The sequence below is a fragment of the Linepithema humile genome, chromosome 1 (genome assembly GCF_040581485.1).
Source record: "Linepithema humile isolate Giens D197 chromosome 1, Lhum_UNIL_v1.0, whole genome shotgun sequence".
Lineage (NCBI taxonomy): Eukaryota > Metazoa > Arthropoda > Insecta > Hymenoptera > Formicidae > Linepithema > Linepithema humile.
Window position 1 is genome coordinate 43,240,808 of NC_090128.1, and position 22,465 is coordinate 43,263,272.

Consider the following 22,465-nt stretch of genomic DNA (forward strand, 5'->3'; position numbering starts at 1 on the left):
CTTTCATCTCCCGGTCGAAGAGCAGGCGCAATCTTCTCTCCCGATTGAGAAAGAGCACGGAGTTTAGTTCCGCGTTGCATAATCAATAGACGGTCCAAATAACGACTTGAAGAATACTAAAATATTTGTTTGAATGCGCTGTCGCGGCAGTTTAACCTACGAAATGGCATTTGGAGCGATAAATTATTTCAGATACTTTATCTGAAGTTTAAAGAAGTTTCAGAATTTCTGCTTTCTCACATTATTTTGGCACACATATTTTGTTGTTTAAATATATAAGATTATGAATTGCGTCTGTTTTCAAAGAATTCTCAAAAATTTGTATGAGGTGTTGCACTACATCTATATATTAAAAAATAGAGATATTATTTCAAGAGTAAATAATAAAGAAAAGGGAAAGTTTAATAAGTATTATTGTCATTTTTGCAATTTAATTTTTTAATTTTGATTAATAAATTTTTTAAACGGTTTTTTTAATCCCAAAAATCTTTATGTGCTGCTGTTAAAATTCTGCATGATTTGACAATATTTTCTTTGAACATATATGTGCGCGGATATATGGCGAGTGTGCACAAGTATGTCATTTTAATCGAAATCCGTTGATGAACTTTAGTGATGTATTTGTTATAAAATCCATTTTTTTTAAATTGCGAAATTGTGTCGCGGTAGTAACTTTTTTGTTCTCAATCAAAGGAAACATTGACATTAAAGCGTAAGGCACAAACACCTGATACAATGAAAAATTTTTGGCGTGACGTATGCATCAACTGGTGCGGTGCAACAACGCGTCATGTATGCCAGAAATGTTTTTTTAACTTCCTGTTACATGGAAAATATGGGATATGTTAATTAAAAAATTTTATTTTTTTACTTGTCATTTTTCAAAAACATTCACAACGTTATCTAACGGTCAAAGCTATTCATATAGTAAAAATTTCAATTTTTTATCTTGAAAATCAATATATGTATATATAATAATATCGACTTTAATTTTAGCAAATTTAATATTTAAAAGTAAATGAGTACATAAATCATGTGCTACAATTAAAATGTTATAATATTTTTAATATTTATAATAAAAAATAGATTTTTTAAATATTGTTTTATTTTATGGTTATAGAATATATTTCAAAAATGTGTGAATTCTTTAAAATGTTTGAATAATATGTATCTTTAAAATTGACGTATATTATCACACATATGGCGTATATATCAAAATGTGTATTTGTAATTCTGGAAATGTAGACAGCTATTTTCGGGAATCTGTCGATATATATCAAGTTCTCTTTGAACAAATTATTTTTTAAAATATTTATTTTTCTCTTTTATTTTTATTATGCCAGAAAAATGCCAATATCAAAATAAGCTCAATAGTATCTGTCATTTCTTATCTTTCAAAGAAAATCAAGTTCTACTTATTAGCTGTAGTTAAGACTTAAAAATTGAATTTTTCCTGATATAGCATTATTGATAAATTATTATTAGAATTTTTTTTATTTAATTTCAAGAGTTATCAGGTTACCAGATATTTTCAAAAATATCATATTATAGTATTGTTGCACAAAACATGCATATCTTTGCAGATAAGTATTGAGATTTTTAATAATAAGAAGGTTGCATATTATTTTTCTATCGATTATTATATATCGATTACATTAATTTAGTTTCCACAATCTTCACTCTTGTGAATACATATAAAGTGAGGATCAAAAACACGTTTTAGTAGGTAAAACATTAAAATGTTAATCAGTTATTTCAGAATTGTAACTTTTATTTTAGTATCCAAATGTTCTTAAATCTTTCTATGCAAGATTAGCATACTATAACGAGAAAAATATTCTGTTTTCACTCGTTGCATTTTCGAGGATTTGTTGGTAAATTTTTGCTAACGTTGCGTGCAGCAAAATGCACTCACGACACTCGCAATAGTGCGCCTCGAGGTCATATTTTTTTTATTTACTGGAGCGACAACGGCGACGACAACGTTGGCGACAGTGACGACGACGTTGATGTCGGGGCGTAAGTCGAGATGTAAATGGCGTAAAAACTTTTCGACGTGCATATGCACACGAGACGACGGTGCACCGAACGCGGATATGAACAAGGGTGTGGTGGCGATGGCGTGTGCTGCAATATGGCAACTGGAATTGCACAGTGCTATAGAGAGGACGAGAGAGAGAGAGAGAGAGAGAGAGAGAGAGGCAGAGAGAGAGAGGAGAAAGAGCGAGAGAGTAGTATGAAAGAGAAGAGGACGTCGGATTGGAGAGGGTGTATGCACTAAAGAGGACGAGAGGCAGAGAAAGAAAGAGAGAGAGAGAGAGAGAGAGAGAGAGAGAGAAAGAGAGAGAAAGGCAGAGGGTGTAAGATCGAGTGAGATGAATTGCGAGAGCAAAAGCGGGAGCAAGATAGAAATACCGCGACGATCAATACGCCATCAGCTTAAATTACAATAATAACGCCGACCAGACAAAGCGCCATTATAAAATAGCGCGGCCGTAAAAGGCCACGGTGTCGCGCTGTTCAAGACTGGTCCAGCAACAAACACCATCATCGAAAGCGGGGGGGTATGCTTAATCGTTACAAAAGAGAGATAAAATGCCCGTTGTTCAGTGAGCTATACCACTTGCCAACCTCCTCCCGTGTTCTCGCGAGGAGGTCGAGAAATTGGACACTCGTTTCGTCGTCGACCTCATCGCTATCGTCGTCGTTGTCGTCGTCGTCGTCGTCGTCGTCGTCGTTGTTGTTGCCGTTTCTCGTTTGGGACGTCGGTAAATTCTAGCCCGTTCGACCCCTCTGAGGCCGAATAGAATTGTTTCCGACGTTTTCATCGATGTGACAGAGCTCGGTTTATTGATTCTATTAGCCGCGATAAAAGTGCGCGCTTTGAAATTTACACGCGGATTTCGCTGAATACGACGCGCGCATGCTGTTGCCACGTGAAATGGGGATTTATATTTATCCGATGTCTCTCTTCCTATTTTCGCAGACTGTACTAGATTTTGGAATATTGACAATCGTATTTCGAGTTTATTAAATTGCGCTTATAATAATTGAAGATGAAATTATAATCAAAGGAAAAAGCAAGTGATCTTGGCACATGATGATGTTTCAATTATAAAATTGTTTTGCTCGTTTTGTTAATTCTAATAATATAAATTTTACACTTTTATTAAAATAAAATTTTATTGCTTAAATAAATGTTGTAAAATATTACGTAAACATATAAATATATAGCGTAATATATAAAAAGAATCTCCGACCTATCAAAATTGCCAGCGTGCAAAAATAATATTAAAATGACAAAAAATATCAGATTTTAAGTTTTTAGCAAAGTTTTGCGTCAAAGTGAAAGACAATGTTCCGCGATTTTTACGTTATGTACATTAAGAAGTTAAAGCGGGATCTTTATCTGCTTGGCCAACTCCGCGGAGATTTCTTTCTTAACGACTTCCTGGGGAGGCACGTGTAGCTATCTAAAAATATCCCGCAGAGATCGTCTAGACCAAAATCAGCGAGAAAGACGCCTTTTCAAATATCATTCTTCTGAGATATCGAGATATGGAAACGCGTTACAAGTACATTTATTGACTAATAATTTAATGCTTATGCAACAATGCACGAGGCAACAATAATTTGCATGCGTTGAATTTTGTTACGCAAATACACGCATTGGTTAACATACATTAATAATGAACACAGCCGATAATCGGATATTTCTGAAATTTTATTGCATTATTAATATAACCATGCATATCTATAAATTAGTTTAATGCGCGTATGCCTCTTTTTGATTTAAATATATTTAAATATCGTATATTAAGTTAATGTTAATGTTTTAATGTTAAATTATTATCAAAACAGTACTCATTATAATCGAAATATATCTAAACATTATTTTATGAACGAAGCTTTTAAACGAAATATTGGACAATCTTATGAGTTTCTGAATGCGCATGTTAAAGAGAAATAATATAGTAAAAAAGCGTATAACAACTGAAGATGACTAAAAGGAGTTGTATATATTGATGTACAATATATTCAGACTAAGAATCAGCTAGAGTAACTTCGAAGGATTAAACTTGTTACATTATGAAAATTAAATTTTCCTACATTCAAGTTTCTTCTCTGTTTCAGAACACCGCAATCCGTCGCCGCCGCGCTTCAACGAGCGGGTGAACCCCGCAGCGATTCGCACCGGCGAGACAATCGTACTGTCGTGTATTTCGCAAGGTATTCCGCCACCTACGTATCTCTGGTTCCGCGAATCCGTGTCGGGAACGACGATGGTCTTCAACTCAGAGAGGATACACGCGCGTGCCGGCGTGCTAGTGCTGCAATCCGCTCGAGTCGAAGACGCTGGCAGATATGTCTGCCATGCGAACAATACCGCCGGTTCCGAGCGAGTCGAACTGGAAGTCTCCATCATAAGCAGCCTTTCCATCCATCTGGCGCCTCAACAGGTTCGTATCCCGCTCTTTTTTTTCTCCTTTTCTATCGAAACGATGATGCTGAAACGAGTTTTCCGGCGTTTACGGACGACCCAGTTCACATTTCTATTCACGTGTTTCTTCTTCCTCTTTCGTTTTGTTTTTTCTTTCAATATATCGAATCGCGCTTCATGCCACCTTCAACATCCAAATTTAAAGAGACAATCTAATTAAAAAGTTAATTAATAATTTAATTATGACAAAATCTAAAATTTATAAGATTTTATTAGTTTTTGTCTTTTAAAAATGCTGGAAATAATTTAATTTTATAATTCTAAAAATATATTTTTAAGGTAATATTTTTCTATTTTTCAAATATTTTTTATTTTAAATATAATAGACAATAAAGCTAAACTTATGTTTTATTTTTATTTCAAAACATTTTCGACATTTTGAGCTATGATAAAGTCAAACTTATATTTTAAGTTTGACTTTATCATAACTCAAAATGTCGGAAATGTTTGGAAATTGATGAAATCATACAACATCAAATAAGCTTAAAACAGATTTTACACACAATATAAATTGACGGGAGGAGTTATGGCGAGTCGAGGCGAGAAAAAGTTTTGGCAGGGCTTTCACTGGCTCAAATCGAACATATAGATTGGCTGATTTAACAGCGAAAATATTGCTCGGTCTGCTTTATAGCAATCACAGAGATTTCTAAATCTATAAATAGATTTTACTTCGTTTCTCTTTAAATGCATAATTATACAGTAAAGCATAAATTATAATTTAAATTGACACATATTAAATTATAGTTTATATCAACATGCAATTCAATTAGTTCCCATATTCAAAAGTGTGAAATGCTATGCAGTAATCGCGAGAGCGGAATATTACTTGAGCTTTGCTTTCCTAAATAATGTTCGAATCTCAGTTTCGATTGTTACAGTGCGCATCTTTGTTCAGTATAATCGCCATAGAATATCACTAGCTATTTCGATTTGAGTAAAGTTAAATCTAAGTTCATTCTGTTGCTTGGAATGAGATAGTGGACTTTGGACAATCCCTGGATAATTGGGTCGAACATCAACGTTATAACACAGTTCCTCCATCCATCTTGCGTCTTCGTCGGTTTACATGGATTTCCTCTTTGCTGAGTTTCACAAACAAATGTGATTTTCTATTTTCCTTTCTTTTCCTTTTGTTTGCACTGTATTACAACATTGCGTTTGGGCCACATCTGGGAAAAAAATTATTTTATGTTATTTAAATCAATGTTTTTGTACAATCTGTGTTTGCAGTGACTATTTATCATTTTGACTTTTATCTAAAATAAACTTTTATCGCATGCTCGGAAATGAATTATGTTAGACTGTGAAGCAGATAAAAGCAAAAGAAATTATCGCTATACACTTTCTTTCGAGCCTCATAAATAAAATCCGTTTTATCTCGTTGGAGTCTTAAACTCGACGAAGTAATTTTATCGGTTTCTTTAGAAGATCCGCTTCTCTCTTTTATTCAAAATCTTTGTCGGGAAGTAAATAAGCGACAATCTTCGTTCGGCTGTCATCGCTCGTAACTCTACAAGTGACTTTCCTTTGAAAGGATTAAATCGTAAGAATCTCTGGACGAGGTTTCCTGACGATATCGATAATCTTTTTCGTTCGGCTCGACTCCCGTTTGCCCAATCTATCCGAAGTAGCAGTACTTTTTCAATACGCCGTTGCAAATGACTCGAGCGTTTCTATTGTCCGCTTTTTCCTCAGCCTTCGATCCAGCCTCGATCGGGCAACAGTCGTCTCCAGTTTCCCAGGCACGGTCAGGATTTGCATTTTACTTACTCGCCATTCGGTAAGATTACGCGAAATTTATTTTTACTTCGAAATTTTCACGCTTTTCCGCGGCATTGACGATGGCATTTACGGAGTAAATCGGTATTTATTCTGGAAAATGTAACAAGTTCCACTGAACGGCACTGCTAGCACTTATCTTGCCGCTTACAATACTGCTTTTATTTTAACAGACTTGAAAATCCGATCCACCAGTCGTTTTTAAAAGAATGTATACTCGTATTCTTTCCTTAGCTTAAAAATTATTTTTAAAATTAAGCTACATTATACACTGGAATTTTCTGATTTACCATTACATAAATATCTCGATAATTAAAAACAATCGGTTTTTAGGTCTCAAATTTATATATTCTGGAAAAATTATATCTACTTAAAATAAAGCAAATTATTAAGTACATTATTAACTTCTTACTCACCAGAAATAATTAATGTTTCAATATTTCTTTATTAAAGGAAAATTTATTAGAAATTGATGAAAAAATTCTTCAATAAAATTAAGATCCTGGAATTCTGGCGCATGATCTATGCCCTATCGTTAAAAGTTTCCATGTTATTTCACTTGCGATTCCTTTGCTCGTATCATTGCTACGAGAATACTCGATTCTGCCGCTTGCAGATGTGTAAGCTACCTCCGTCATTGTGCTCCACCGCGCAGAATGACGGTTCGTTGCCTCGTGATTATGTTAAGCCGTCAAGAGTTTCTATAACCCTCTCTTCCTCTCTCTCTATCTCTTCCTCTCGCTCCTCTCTCTTCTCTTAGCTCGATGAACACGAGTCGAGACGTACGAGGCATCTCTGAATAAATTCGAACCGACTCCAACGGCAAGTAACTAATTCTCAGTGACGTAGATAATCAAGGATCGCGCGAATACGGTAAACAACGGTGCAGACAAGAATCCGGAAGCGCGGTTGTTCGGCCGTGATGCCCTGCAAAGCTGCGGGGTGAGGATCATCCATGAGCGCGATGAATCTTGAAGTTGTCCCGGACTTATTCCGTCAGGTCAAATTATCTTTCGCCCAGAAATTGTCTAACTTCGTTATCGTCGTTCTGCGATTGCCCACTCTCTTGCCTTGAGAGTTTCATATAATCGTCACCAACTTTCGGAAACGACCGTCGCTGTCTGCGAGAAATTCTATTCGCGAAATTACTTGCAAAATTTTTTTACACTCGTTTATGTGTTAGGAAAAGTGGGAATTCTTTATTTCCGTTCAGTTTTATTATACATTTTTAGAGCTTTTATTACTAAACGTTATATGCATATTTTTTATTAAGATAAGTCTCTTATTACGTTTAGTTTCGTATTTTCTGATTTTACATTTAGGAAGCTTTAATTGAAATCAATAGTATCATTTTGTATATTTTTATCTGATCTCGATGTGATCCGGGGCGCACATTATATCATGAAAAAATTACTATTCTTCAATGAAATAATTTACTTCAATGCTACGTTTCGACTTCTATGGGCACGTCACTCGCGTTTCACGGGCGGATTATCGACGAGCGAAGTGGTTGCGACCGATAACACACAGACCGAGATATCAAAGCGCGCGCGCGCGCGCACGGAAACCAGTGTGCAATAAATGTTTCTCACGCGCACAAACTATTTCACTGTCAATTACCAGCTGATGGATCACAGCCGCTGTCTCGCTTTTCCGAGACGAATCGCTCGAACCGGCGTACCTACCCTGAAAAGTCGACTACGTTCCAGGTTCGATTGTCGCCTCGTTGCAAAACGGAAGAGAAGAGATGGAAAGAGAGAGAGAGAGAGAGAGAGAGAGAGAGAGAGAGAGAGAGAGAGAGAGAAGGGGTAGAAAATGTCAGTAAAGTGTCGCTGTCCGACGGAAAACGCGAGAAAGTGGTTGGTATTCTTCCATCTGGAGCGGACAGCTCGGGCATATATATATAAAAGAAGAGCGAATGGGTATTGGTAAATGGTCCGTGGTGACGAGGGCTGCTGGATGCCATCGTAGGAGAGCGACAGAAAGATCGGAAGGGGGAGTCGAAGGGAGCGGTGGAAACGGTGAAATACCATTCATTCGCCGGAAGCCTTCCGTATAACTTTTGCGGTCATCAACGAAGGAACGCTTATACCAGACGGATTCTCTTGTGTATACGGGGTGTCCTGTTTGAATGGGTATCATTTACAGGTTTTGATCAATTTTGAATCCCTTTTTCATCAATATTTCATTGGCTGACGCTACATGTCAGAACATTGAAATAATTATATATATGAATAACCTAAATAATTATTAAATTGTAGAATTATCTGTATAATTATATAAAATTAAGAATTTTTTAAAATTAGGTTACATTAAATAATAAATAATAATTCCTTTCAATTTCCGACATTTGTAAAATTTAATATTTAAGAATTTAAGATTTGTTACATAATATTAACCATAGATCCCGTTCAAAAAAATTTGATGCCAGATTTGTCAAGGAACTCGCAGATAAAAGGCGGCAATGAATCTAGGACACTCCGTATATGTCAGCTGCCTTTCGCCCCCGCAATTTCGTTCCATTAGCGCGTCAAACTCCCTTCGTGCTTTATTGGCGGAAATCGCAGCTTTTTGTCGTGCACGGCGCAGCTTCCGGCGGAGCTCTGGCCGAGTTAATAATCGTAGGCTTTCCAACAAATCCCAGGACACTGTCAAGTTATTTCTGCCGTTCGACATTTCGCTCGGGACCGATTAATTGAACATGTGATTTCGAAACTTGCACATTCAAGTGGCCGAACAAATTTCGACATTTAAATTATGAAATATTAAACGAAAATATATTGAAAAATTTTTGCAATTTTTTTTTTATATTTAAATTATAGTATATAGCAAGCACATTTTAATGAGAAATTATTTTTTTTAGTTGTTTTGTAGAAGAATTAATAGGAACATTCATTTAAATAAAAAATAAAACTCTGACTATAAATTTTTATTTGATCCTATACTTTAACATAAGTCATTATATAAATTTTCTTTGTGTTATACAAGAAACTTGTTAGAAAATAAATTGAATGCAGCTCCGTCTTCATTTAATAATCCTTTTTATTTGTTCCAAGTTTTTTTTTAAAAAGCGCATAACGACTGCGCGACGCGTATCTCAAAGAAAAATGCGTGTACGTCGTGTGTGTATGCATTTATTGTTACACTGAAACAAGATGTTTCCGCGTGTCGTAAATATAGTTACGCACGGACCGTAAAGATGGTGGCCACAAAGAAATCCTGGCGCAAGAGGAAAAGAAAGATGGGAACCATCGTCTTAGCTTGCGTTTTATGAATCCCTCTTCAAGCATCTTTAAAGAAAGCCTCACGATCGTAGTTTTTTTTTTTTTTTCTTTTTTCCGGGAACCCTTCGCGCGCGCGTTCTATTGAGGATGAAGGCCGTATCAAAGGATATTTAAAAGTCGCAGCAAGCATTCGAAAGAAAGTTTTCCCTTAGTATATCAGAACAAAGACGTTTCGCCAGCGAGGCGTGATCCTCTTAATGATATTTAACGGCTGCGGTCGATTTAACGAACAAAAGTAATTTCTCTATCGCGTGATTGCTGTACCTTTTCATAGGCAGAAATCGTCCAGATTAATGTGCATACGCACGCTTGTATTTAATTCGTTTTATTCTAACATCATCAATAAACATTGAAGACGAATGTGTGAATAATTAAGAAGAAATGTATACAGATGTTTCGATAAACAATCGATTCTCTCAGTTTTCCAGTTTATTTATTGCAAAGATACTTTATGCTTATCGAAATTCGAGAAGTCGGCTGAATGATTGAAGATGTTCTTCGCTCGCGAATTCTTGGCCGAGGAACGATAGTGGTTGCGGAATTCGCAGCTGCGATGCTACAACGAGTACACAATGCAACTATAACCCAGCTGCATGCATACGTATTGCGCGCACTCGAGCGTGCCTACCGCATAATCGAAATGCACTGTCCATGCCTCTTCTCCTTGGTTTACCTGCCTCCCTCGAGATAAACGAGCATCCTTAATAATGCGCAAGATCGATTCAGATCAAAGGATCTCTTCTGCGTTCGATCAGCGCTAAGTGCAAGATGGATATGGAAATTCCGCGGAAGGCTGATTTAATGGATCGTCCTATATTATTCCGCAAATTTCAGGCGCACGCTCTTGTCTAAATGCGCACAGTCTCATCTACGTGCCCTGAAGACGTCCATTAAGGATATAATGATTAAGATAGACTTAAGATAGATTATTGCTGTTGCGACTAATGTGATTACCTATGAGATTTTAATACATAGTTTGATATAATAGTAAATATATACAAAGGGAACGAAGAGAACTGAATATCTTTCAAAGCATATTATATTTTTTTTAAATGTTAAAAATGTTACGTTTCCGAAACGCGTCGCGCAGTTCGCACAAATAAATGAACACTTTTTATAAAAGAGAACACTTTAATAAATAACACAGAACTCAATAATTAGTAACCGGGAATACAATACTAAAATCGGAGCTGTCATAAACGTCCGCCCGAGCAAACAGCTATCAAAGATCTGACATATAACAGTTTGTTTATAACTGTCATAGAGACCCTTTAAACTGCTAATCAATATTCGTTGTCTTGACAACGAATATAAGAAAGATTATTAATAAATGCCATTTGGCTTCAACTCTCTAATGACCGATCGATATTATCGATCGGTCCGTTAGCTGTAACACACACAGCATCAGCGGCAAAATAGTACGGGCGCAACACATAAAAAGTTATTTTTTAACAATAATATAATCAAAAACTGTGAGTTAAAAGCAATGAAATATAAAATGGGTAAGAAGCCTTGCAATGTTGTTCGTGCTTATCAATCAATTGTGTTTTATTTAACAGTGTATAATAAATTCGTAAACGTTTCGGTTCATCGTTGAAAAAAATTTTTACATTTATCAAATATTTGATACAGTTTTATTTCTGACTTTAGTAATTATTGGAATTTGTACCGAAGAGAGTTCAATAGTGAACTTGCTTTTCATTATTTTTTAGGTTTCATATTTTATCTCATAATAATAATTATAACTATATGAAAAGAATATAATAAAATTTAATGAAAAGTTTCGAATAATAATACATTCAATTTTATTGCTATACTAGTTCTAAATTGAAAACGAGATTTGTGTGCTTTGCTTAAGTTAGCTGTTAAATTAGTTAGATTTTTCATTAATTTGCATCTTAATTACACTGATACATTTTTAGAAAGAGGAACGCGACGATCAAAGGGCGAATGATTAAATTAGTTTCTCGAATGCGGAATTGGAAATTCCATCAGGCTACTTGGGTTAATTGTACGAGCGTGTTCATCCAATTTCTAAATCAGTGTACGACGACTACGTACTCGTACTATGCTCATCGGCACGTGCACATTATATTTCGTTGTAACTAAAGACTCGCGAATCCGCATTGAGAAATTACATTCACATCTTGTCATCCAATTATATACATAATCAATTGATGATCAAAACTTATTTCTTTTCGCTTTAGAATACTTGTTACATCAATTGTTGGCAAACTGAAAATTAATATTTGCAAACTGAAAGCTAATTTACAAATCGCGATATTACATAGGAAAATTAATATAACATAATTTAAATTTTATTTATAATATTATACATATTGTAATGTACATACGTTACACATAAATGGAATGTATATATTATATACATGCATTATATATAGTATTACACATAGCACAAAGAACATTTGCGAATATTATATTACATCTCGAATATCGTATCTCTGTTGCACCACAGAATATTGGCAAATATTATATTACATTCCGTCATGCGATACTATAATACAATATTACTGTCTGTATGTGTGTGTGTATTTCTTGTGGATTTCAGGTGACTGTGGACCTAGGAAAGGATGCGGAGTTTCAATGCTCCATCACCGGTAAGCCACATCCGGTGATCTCGTGGGCAAAGGACGGTCTTCCTATGCGGGAAGGATCTTCGGGTAGAAGCAAAATTACGGGTAACGATGGCTCGACATTGCGCATATCTTCTATCGTGAGGGATGACAAAGGAATGTATCAATGCTTCGCCAAGAACGACTATGAGATGGTGCAGGCGACGGCCGAATTACGTTTGGGAGGTAAGTTTGCTCGATTTGCACTTTCTACGCACTTACCTTCTTGTTCACCTGCAATTTGTTCTTGCTAAAAGATAGTAAAAGCTATTAATTTTGTCTGGATGCTTTATATCGGTCATAAAACACTTTATAAAGTCTGTGAACCACGCTTAATAAATCGTGATTGATAAATTAAACTAATTAGCGTGCACAAAAGAGGGGATAAAATATGGTAAATTTTTGAAATATCTTACAACTGGATTAATTTATCAAAAGAATTATGACCGCCAGATAATGTGCTTAAATAAATTAAATTTTGTTATAATAATTAAGTAATGATTAAATTTATTGGCTAAATTTTTTCTATTTTTGTTTTTCGTATAAAAGTAGAAAAATGCTTGAATTATTCCAAACACAGCGAGTGTTTTTAAAATAGTACGCACGAGAGACGGGATGGATTAGCGCGAGCGGAAGCGAGCCGTCGTGCAACTTTGGCAAAGTATTGTGAAAGTTTCCTCTAGGAAATAATAAGGCTAAATTAAGGCTATTAACAGTACACCATTAACTGACACCGGAAGACTCTCTATTGCCAAAGTTTTGTCTCTTCTTTTCTTTTTTTTGCGACCTTTTGCAGTTTTTATCGGTCGCTCTAAAGTATAATTCCATTAAATACATGGACGCATTGCTCCGGAAAGCCGCCTTATTACGCTACTAAACAGAGGCGTATTTTTAATTAAGAACGATGTTCATTCAAGAGCCGCGCTATTATGATTCAATTACGAACAGATGCAATAAAAAGCGTAGAGAGATAATAATTAGTCAATTTATACCAATATATAGCTGAAGAATAAATGTCTCGAAAATATATTCCGGTTACAATAATTCTCTGCTATAATAATAATAATTGATATCTTTCGATATTGGCACATTAATTGCAAATGCATTTAAGTAATTAAATTTTGGCAAATATGAAAAAGACAAATCATATTACAGAGACTAATTACAGAGAAATTTGTTTTAAATAACCAAATTGTTTAATTCAATTTTATTTATATTAAATTAGAAAGATTATGCATTTATCAATTATACGTAAATTGCCAGACAAGACCAAAGTTTCGCAGAAGAAATGTTCGAAGGCGTTCTCGAAGACGTATATTATCCTTTTCTTCGCCTTATTTCTTGGCCAACTTCTCGTTCAATAGGTGGGCTCGAATTCCTTCATCGGCGCGAGTCGATTGTTCCACAAACTTAAGCGCTTTCACGGCTTATGCGCCGGGCACATCCGCATACGGTTTGACGAAAGAAAATAGAAGCGCGAGCGAGAAAAACTGCAGCTCCGGCGAGAGGTTGACGGGGAGAATGGAAAAACGCGGCCGGATGAGCTGCAGCGCAAAAAGGGGTATGAAAGGAAAGAAAAAGCGAAGAAATGCTTAACGAGGGCGAGATGCATAATGGAGAAAGGAGAAATCCACTAGCCGGCATGCCGCGAAATAAATACGCGCCATTTGTCTTAGTCAGGGGGTCGGTCGGCCGGAGAGAGAATAGAAAGAGGGTGGCCGGCGGTGAAAAGCGACGACCGCGCGAGTATCGCGGACGAAAACGCGAGCGGAGACGAATGGCGGGTGGACGAATATTCCCGTCGTCGCCGTCGTCGCCGTCGTCGTTCTTCTCTGTAGCTGTTCTCGTCGTTGTCGTCTTTAAAATGGTTGAGACGACGGGGCGATGTTTTCACGCGACATAATCCATTACCTCAAACGACTGCTGTCGCTTTCTCGACCGTCTTAAGAAGCTTGTGCACACGAAGCGAGCAGGGATACGAATCCATAGATCTTTACATTAGTTCTCGCCGTTCCGTTTCGTTCGGATTAAAAGAAATTATATATATGAAGACACTCGAATGTTGCAAAATATTAGTTGTAATTTGAAGAAATCGGAGCAGGTATGAAATCAATTGAATGCGTTAAAATTTGTGCATGTGTATAAAATATATATATATGTATATTGGACTAACGAATTGTATAAAAATTTAATTAACTCTCTTTTATTCGAAACTCTTTACTTATACTTACGACTACATTTTGAATGAAGGAAGCGGAAATGAGAATGTATGTTAAAGACTAAATTTTTTAATCTACTTTAAGTAATTGTCGATAAATTTTAAAATAATATTCTTTTCAACTTTTTTACACGATTTATTTTAATACAGATATTATATAGCTATTCTCTAATAAGTTACATGTTATCCAGCAGCTCTTTAATATCAAATCCTTTTTCGCAGATGCATTTAATAAATCAGAATATCGCACTATAAAATTTGCAAACGAAATTCTCGAAATATTTCACCTTTTTGCAAATAGAACATATGAAAATTCCACTGATCGTTTTTTATCGCAATTAAACGATATCCGAATGAAAAAGCTGCCTGCAGCATTGAAAAGTGGAACGCGATGCGTGCGAGCGCGATAGAACGATGAGATCGCGCTTTAAATCGCCGACAGCAACGGCGCAGATTTATCCGGCATTTTCCGATTTTTTTCTTTTCCTCGCAAAGAGAGTAAAAGTAAGTATTTACAATTGCAATAAGTCGCTATTTGTGCGATATATCTATTTATGTCATATACGTACCATATATTTATCGCGATATATCCGTAGGCGGGGCAATTCGCACAAAATTCGCAGTTTGTTCGCTCGTCGTTTCCACGCGCGACAGATAGTCTTCTGAGCAATTTGCGAATTTATTTAATGCGATTTGCAATTCCGCCATGTGTCATCATTGTCGTCGCGATGCGAAATGCGAAATAATTGGACGACGCGGTAATCCTCTTACGTAACAAAAGGAGGGAATCAAAAAGGCAAAGTTCCATAACGATCGTAAACCGCGCTGAAACCGGAAAGAACTGATGGGAGTAAGAAAAATATATATGTTAGAAAAAAAGAGAAAGAATTGTCGTCGTTAGTATTTTTACGATTTGTTCCTTGGAACAAAGGATCCGCGTTGGAATGCGCGGGCGAAACTAAGTGCGGAAAACTGCTGATTCGCGATGAAATAGGCACTTTTGAGCGTAAGCCAAATGAAAACGTAACTGAATCAGCATCGCCGCTAAAAGCAAAGTTCTTTCTGACGTTACTATAATTTTCGGAGACCAATATTTTGTATAAAGTTGAATGCGAAACGCATATTTTACATAAATAAGAGACTGTGTTATTCTTGTTCACTTTGGATGTAATTGTAATAATTATATCTACGACAGAATCAAAACAACGGCAGACAAATCTAAGATGCAAATTATGTAAAGTAATTATACAAATTTAATTCTACATTATATTTATAAAAGATCTTTACACAGATCTTTATATAAATATCATAAAATTATCAGCTGAAAAGTGCGATGTTTTTCAACAGTCTCAAGGTTGTTAGAGTCGCTTTGATATCAGTTAAGAAGAAAATAATTTCCGTCATAACGTAAATCTCAAAAGTGGAAGCCACTGAGTATATTTTTCCAGTTTTACTGGAACATTTCACTGGAACTTTGTGCCACTATATTGAATCGAACTTTCCTCGACACTTTATCGCTCTTCGCGCCAGCTTCATGCACCTTAATCGAAACTTACCGCTGCACCACTCGATTAAAACTAAAATCGCACGGTAGTCTGTAAAATGTCGGAAATTCCATGAGACGCTTTTAGCGTCTTTTAAAAGAAACTAATAATAATAATGAAGAATTGTCGTTACTTCAAGGCGCGCCACCCGAGCGTTATGGCGACAATCTGGGTTAATTAATTCTACTTAACTATTTTCCGTCTCTTTCTGGATCGTCGGTATAATACAGCTGGATAGGGCAGCTTTAAATCGCGGTTAGCGCCAACCGACGTTGATGTAATAGGGTCTGGGGCTAAGTTGCACGCCGATAGTCGGGGTTAACTAATCCTGGATTAGTGATTCGCTGTGTCTTATTAGATTAGAGTAACAGGATGTGATATATATGTGTAGAATATGTGCATTAGTGAATAATCCCTGTCTCTAATTAGAGCCCATATCTAATTTCAAGCAGCCCACATCTAATTTGTTTTCATTTTAGTTATTGCATAGATGTAAATTAAAGCAAATTACTATTATTACCATTTACAAAACTAAATGTTAGTTTATATAATTTAATGTATAGCTAGATATTTCGTCAGTTTAAACAACTTATATAAAACTATATTTAAAAAAAAAGCGTTTTAAAATTTACTCATGTAATCGAAAATCTCGTTAATTCAAATGCGAGCTTATTATTTGATCGAATGTATGTATATCGATTTAATATAAATACATTATTATGACAGGTAAAAAAAAGCGACAGTCGGAATTAAAGGCGTCGAGAAGCGTTACACAGAAAAACAAGGAAACATAATCGCTTAATATTGATCTTTTATTCCTCTCAATTGTACTTTAACAAATAAAATAATTGATATGTAGATGTTTTTACACGGTTTTCTTTACTGCGAGTACAATCTCTTTCATCGTGATTTGCGCGATACGAACAATATATTGCACGCGATGTTCTTTACGCGCTTGCAAATTTCACGATAAAGCGATATTAAACACGGAACCAGTTCGGCGGAGCGTTAAATAATTTTCCGGCTTTGATTTTGGCAAACTTCCATTTCATTTACGGCGCGCGCGCGCGCGCATTTGTCGAATCCGCAGTTCAGTCGAGGTAAATAACGAAGCGTTGCGAAATCATCGCGCAACGCTCGCAATGAATCGCAGGCAGCACTCGCTGTTTGCATGCATTAATGACACAAAGCCTGGCGTGTAATAGCCCGGCGCGAATAATCGTTCGCAACGAAGCTGCGCGGCATGCGCTCGCACGCGATGGCGATGCGGAATCGCGTTGTCGGGCTTGCACTCGTCGCTGCAAATCTGTCAAGGATTATACCGATCCGCCGTGTGTGAAAGCGATATACACGATCGACGTATAGTCCGCTAAAATTAATGGAAGCGTTCGCGTATCGACAGCACGGAGATACGAGAAGCACGTAACTGTTGCATGAAGAAAAATGGAAGCGCTGGAAATGATGCACGAGTGTATCAGAACACGAGCTTAATTTTAATGACAGATTTCCTGACCAATTTCGAGTTGATTAGTCTTTAATGAAAATGTCGGGACTCTAATAATTCACCAGTTATAAACGAGTGAAACTAAAGAGCTTTTCTGAAATAAGGCAGCGTCTTTGCTTTAATGGCGGCAAACTTGCAAATTGCGTTATAAAGGAAAGTAACATTAATTATTACATGTACAAGATATTTTTAAATTACTTAAGGTAAAGTCTTTTAATTAATTAATAAAATGCAAGAACAAACAAAAAAGTCTTAATAAACATAGATTTGCAAACTAATTGGTTCTGAAGTATTCATATTATATTTTGTAAGCTATCGCGTTTCAATTTTTTTAGAATTTTTACCTTTAGAACACTTAAAATATTCGATGCTCTCGTCAAAGGCATCAAAAATAACTTTTTAATAGCGCGATAAAAATCTTGATACGCTATATGAAAGTATGTTTAAAAAAAAGCATGTATCACAATAAATAGTCGAATTTGAATATCTATTTTACACATATCTATACCGAAGTCTTTGACGAGTTTTTGAATTCAGAAATTGCTGATGTTTTAAATTCTTTGAAATATCAATCATTCTGCAGCTATGTATAATTGCATGGAAATTATAAATCAAGAAATATTTAATTAAAAAGAATAGAAAGAAATATCAATTATTACACAGAGAGGTCTACTTTTTATGATTTTAGATTTCTCTTACTTAGTCATAACTTTACGTCCCACTTTATTCCGCTTAGAAATTCTACGAACGCACTTTGCAAATTTCAATTCACGAGCTTCGAAAATTCAGTTCGCGAATTTCCACCGTTCGAGTTTTGCAGGTGAAAGCGAGGTGATCGCACCAATGGAAATAGAGTCAGTTGACTCGTTGTCGAGCGTGCAACAATGACGACGGCTGTGCCCATGCGACGATAATACGACGCGAGGTCTGCAAAACCGGGGCGTGGCACACAATCTGCGTGCAATAGAGCATTCTGATTTACGCCGTGAGCAAACAGCCGCCTCGAATCAACTCAACTCCCCGCGCTATGCCGCCCTCTCAGCCCCCCTCCTCCCCCCCCCCCCCCTCTCTCCACCGCCCTCCCATGCCCGGGTTATTGTCGGCTCTATAATTTGGGGTTAATTCACCGGGCGGCACTCGAGTTCAGGCGTCAAACCGCAGATCGATAGTTCCGCCCGCGCGCCCACCGGGGGCTTGTCATGTAAATGTTGCGTGCATAATACCCCCGCCTTGCGGCGACCCAGGGCCATTTCCACGGCGATCCCCGCCGCAGGCAGGCCTCTGCAGTGTCTCTGTTCATGTGTGTATGCGCAAACGCTGCTGTATGCACCTGATTCAGGTGCGCGCAGGTACGCGTCCGACATTCCGGCGGAGGCTAACTCGCATTCTCCATAATAGTCAGCTTACGGCTTAGGGATAAGACAATCTGAAAGGTGTCTTGGGTTGTAAAAGATGTCTCAGAAATCGTGATATTTCAGAGATTAATGGTGAAAAAAGTTTCGGCAATTTAAAGCGATTTATACCTTTAGAATAAAATTAATGATATTGTTGCCATTATTTGTTTTTAATTATCATTATTATCTCTATAAATTGTTTGCATTTACACAATTTTTCTAGCTTTATCTTGGTATTGTTTGTTTTTATTTTGCCTAGAGAATACAGGTTTGTTTCGGTGAGTAACAATCTGAGAAATTCTGTCTCTCTCTCTGTTTCTCTCTTTGATGGCAATTTGAAGTAAATCCTGACTATCGTACAGAGATTTTCCGTGAATATTCTCCGTTGATTGCGCGACTTATAGCGGATATACAAGGTGGATTTAGACCTATGCGAAGCACGCCGCAATTTCAAAATTCCTACAGCTGCAACCGGTTGCATTCAATGCGGTTTGCTTTTGTGGGAATATTGTTACGCAATTCAACGAGAGAAAGTGAATACTTTTTCTATTTACCACAAAATCGCAACTTCTCTTGTGACAGTTACATTGTCGCAGTTTTTAATAGTTATTTCACAAAACTTTGTCAGCATTTATCAAAATCGATTCAATTGAAATATAATTATTAAACCATTAACGTTAAAATGGAATGTTTCTTAATAACACAATTTATAAATTAATAATATTTTAGAAAATATTAATTAACTGATGCATACATTATACATAATTTATCAAGAAAGTGTAAAATTTTTTATTTAATATACCAAGTGCAGTTAAAATAAACTTTAACCTAATAATAATTAAAATGGAAATTAATAATTAAAGCAGAAAGAAATTTTTAATCGTTATATGCTTGATATATTTTAATCAAATTAATCTCATTCTTTTCAAAAATATATATTAAAATTAATTCAGGCTCCGAATAATGAAATTTTTGGTATGTTTGATTATCTTCTTCTGTTAAAGGGAGCAATATTTGTTTCTTTAAGAAAATTTCTTTCAATAACCACAAATTTATATTGCTGTTCCAGATGCAGCGCCTCAACTTTTGTATAAGTTCATCGAACAGACGATGCAACCAGGTCCCTCGGTATCGCTCAAGTGTATCGCGATGGGCAACCCTACGCCGCACTTCTCCTGGACGCTGGACGGGTTTCCTCTTCCACAAAACGACAGGTAGGACAAGTGGTTTTCCTCGCGCGACATTTCTTGTTAGAGACGAAAGAACGAGAGACACAGTACAATTCCGAAATTCGATCTGCCAATTGTTTTACTCTCTTTCTTCCGGAAGCTTATAACACCAAAAATAGACGGGTGATATACATGGGGATTATTCGCGGTTATTAACCCCGAGGTATTACATGAGATCGTCGGAAAATCGGTGTGCAAGCAGCAGTTTCCATCCGGCGTAGGCGGATCCCGTGAGAGAGCCTCGATAGGCCCCCGCGGGCTTCGATTCTCTGAACCAATTGAGAGGAAAATTACCAATCACGCTGTTCAGTCTGGACGTTTTTAAAAGCCGGCTGGATTCCGAGCGCTGGATTTAACAGGCGATCTCATAAGTCGATCGTAAACGATAACGTAATTATGTGTTTCCGCGATTTGTCGGCAGGTGATTATTGCCGAACGCGAGTCGCATAAGAAGCAGTTTATCGAAAAAAGATTTTATTTGACGACGTTTTTTTAGAACTGTTTCACACAAGAAATAAATTATTTGCAGTTAGTAAAAAATCTGTTACAATTTTAAATAAATATCAATTTATAAATTAAGTTTCAGTACTCCAAATCGCATGAGAAATCAATATAAAAACGGCACTATTTATTTTAAAACGTAAAGGTAAATTTGCTACTTTTACAAGACACATCTTGAAACATATATTAACTTGATTTGAATAATATCAAATTTTTTAAGATACATAAAAATATATTACTCGAAATAATTTCTAGATGTCATAATAAAAGATAAAGATATTAATACAATTCACAAAATTGAGCCATTCTTTGCAAACAGATTTTCTCACGGATGAAAAATTGCTATAGATAACAGCGTAGAGAGGTTCGTAAAATAGCGGCGATTTGCTTGCAGATTCATGATAGGCCAGTACGTGACAGTTCACGGCGACGTGATATCTCACGTGAACATAAGCGCCGTGCGGGTGGAGGACGGTGGTGAGTACATGTGCTCGGCGGTGAACCGCGTCGCAAAGGCGCGTCACGCGGCCCGGCTCAATATTTACGGGCTGCCTCATGTGAGACCGATGGGCAACTACGCCGCCGTGGCCGGCGAGACGACCGTCATCAAGTGTCCCGCCGCAGGTTTCCCGCTTGCCAGCATCACCTGGGAAAAAGGTTTGCCGTAATATCGATCAGTGGTTTTCCAATCTCTATATTTCAAGAAGTATTTTATTTTACGTTTTTTTTTCTTTCATTTCTTTATATAATGGTATGTATACATGCACGTGCAATAGATTGATTAATTCAGACAAGCGAATAAATAGAGGCCGGCATAATAAAATTGTATCACGGTCATAATTAGGGCATAAAGAAAATTTATAACTGTCTAACTGTCTAACTTAATGTAGATATCAATTTCTGGATCTGTGGACTTAAAGTTAGCTTAACTTCTTGTTCAAACATATCTTCAGCTCACACTATTTGACATTTGATCTCGAGATTTGAACTGTCTGAACTGTTTGATCACCTGAAATTTCTTAATACTAATCATAATGTAAGATGTTCGCAAACGCAGCTCTAACATTTAGTTTTATCAACTTGCAGCAAGAATAAAAGATGATTATTTTTGAAATATAAAACAAAATATTAAATTCTATTGAACGAAAAATGTACAAGTTGAAAACTGTCGATATAGATCGAAGAAAATGAGGTTTTGTAAACGACTTCTTTATTGACAGATTTTTATTTTATTATTTTATTACTCGCTTTGATACTTCAAGCTTTAGATTTTCTGCAAACTGTTGTCTCGATCGCAAAATTGAATTATATCGCTCTCTCGATATTAAAACTTTGACATCACAACATCTTGTTTCAATAGTGTAGTTTTCGACTTTTATTGACATACTTTTTATATTTTATTTACGTCGTCATATTCTGCGCAATATATTGCGACATTTCGACTAAGATTATATGCCATATCTGAGCTAAATTCAATATTTAGAACATCAAATTATTTTGCTATTATTAATATACTGCCCACTATGTTGTAGTCATTTACTTTTATTCGCTTTAGTTTCATACTTGAAAAATACATTTCAGCGCAGATATTTTTTAATAGTTGCAATACAGTATATTCAATGCTGCTCAGCTTATCAATCAATTTATGAACGAAACTAATTTATAATTTTTATTTTAATGAATTTTTTTTACTTTTGTCAGAAATGTACCACGTCTTTTATTTGCACGACCAAATTGGGCTAACTGGTGGTGAAATTAAATGGCCGCGGAGATTAAAATACTCGAGATGCTACAAAGAACGCATAAATAAGTTAGCGGCCACACCGCATCTTCAACCGCTGAAAAGTCGCACTTCACCAAGAAATTTCCTTCGTC

General features: G+C 36.2%; 1 protein-coding gene across 5 annotated transcripts in view; it reads left to right on the top strand.

Annotated features, from left to right (window-relative positions):
* LOC105675848 (cell adhesion molecule Dscam2-like) overlaps positions 1 to 22,465 on the top strand; it is a 145,637-nt gene that overhangs the window by 97,461 nt on the left and 25,711 nt on the right. For all 5 annotated transcript variants that reach the window (XM_067347810.1, XM_067347808.1, XM_067347812.1 and 2 more), the window contains 4 exons: positions 4,135 to 4,460; positions 12,137 to 12,386; positions 19,930 to 20,074; positions 20,985 to 21,247. In XM_067347810.1, the coding sequence (XP_067203911.1) occupies positions 4,135 to 4,460; positions 12,137 to 12,386; positions 19,930 to 20,074; positions 20,985 to 21,247 (984 nt within the window). The remainder of the gene's footprint in view (positions 1 to 4,134; positions 4,461 to 12,136; positions 12,387 to 19,929; positions 20,075 to 20,984; positions 21,248 to 22,465) is intronic.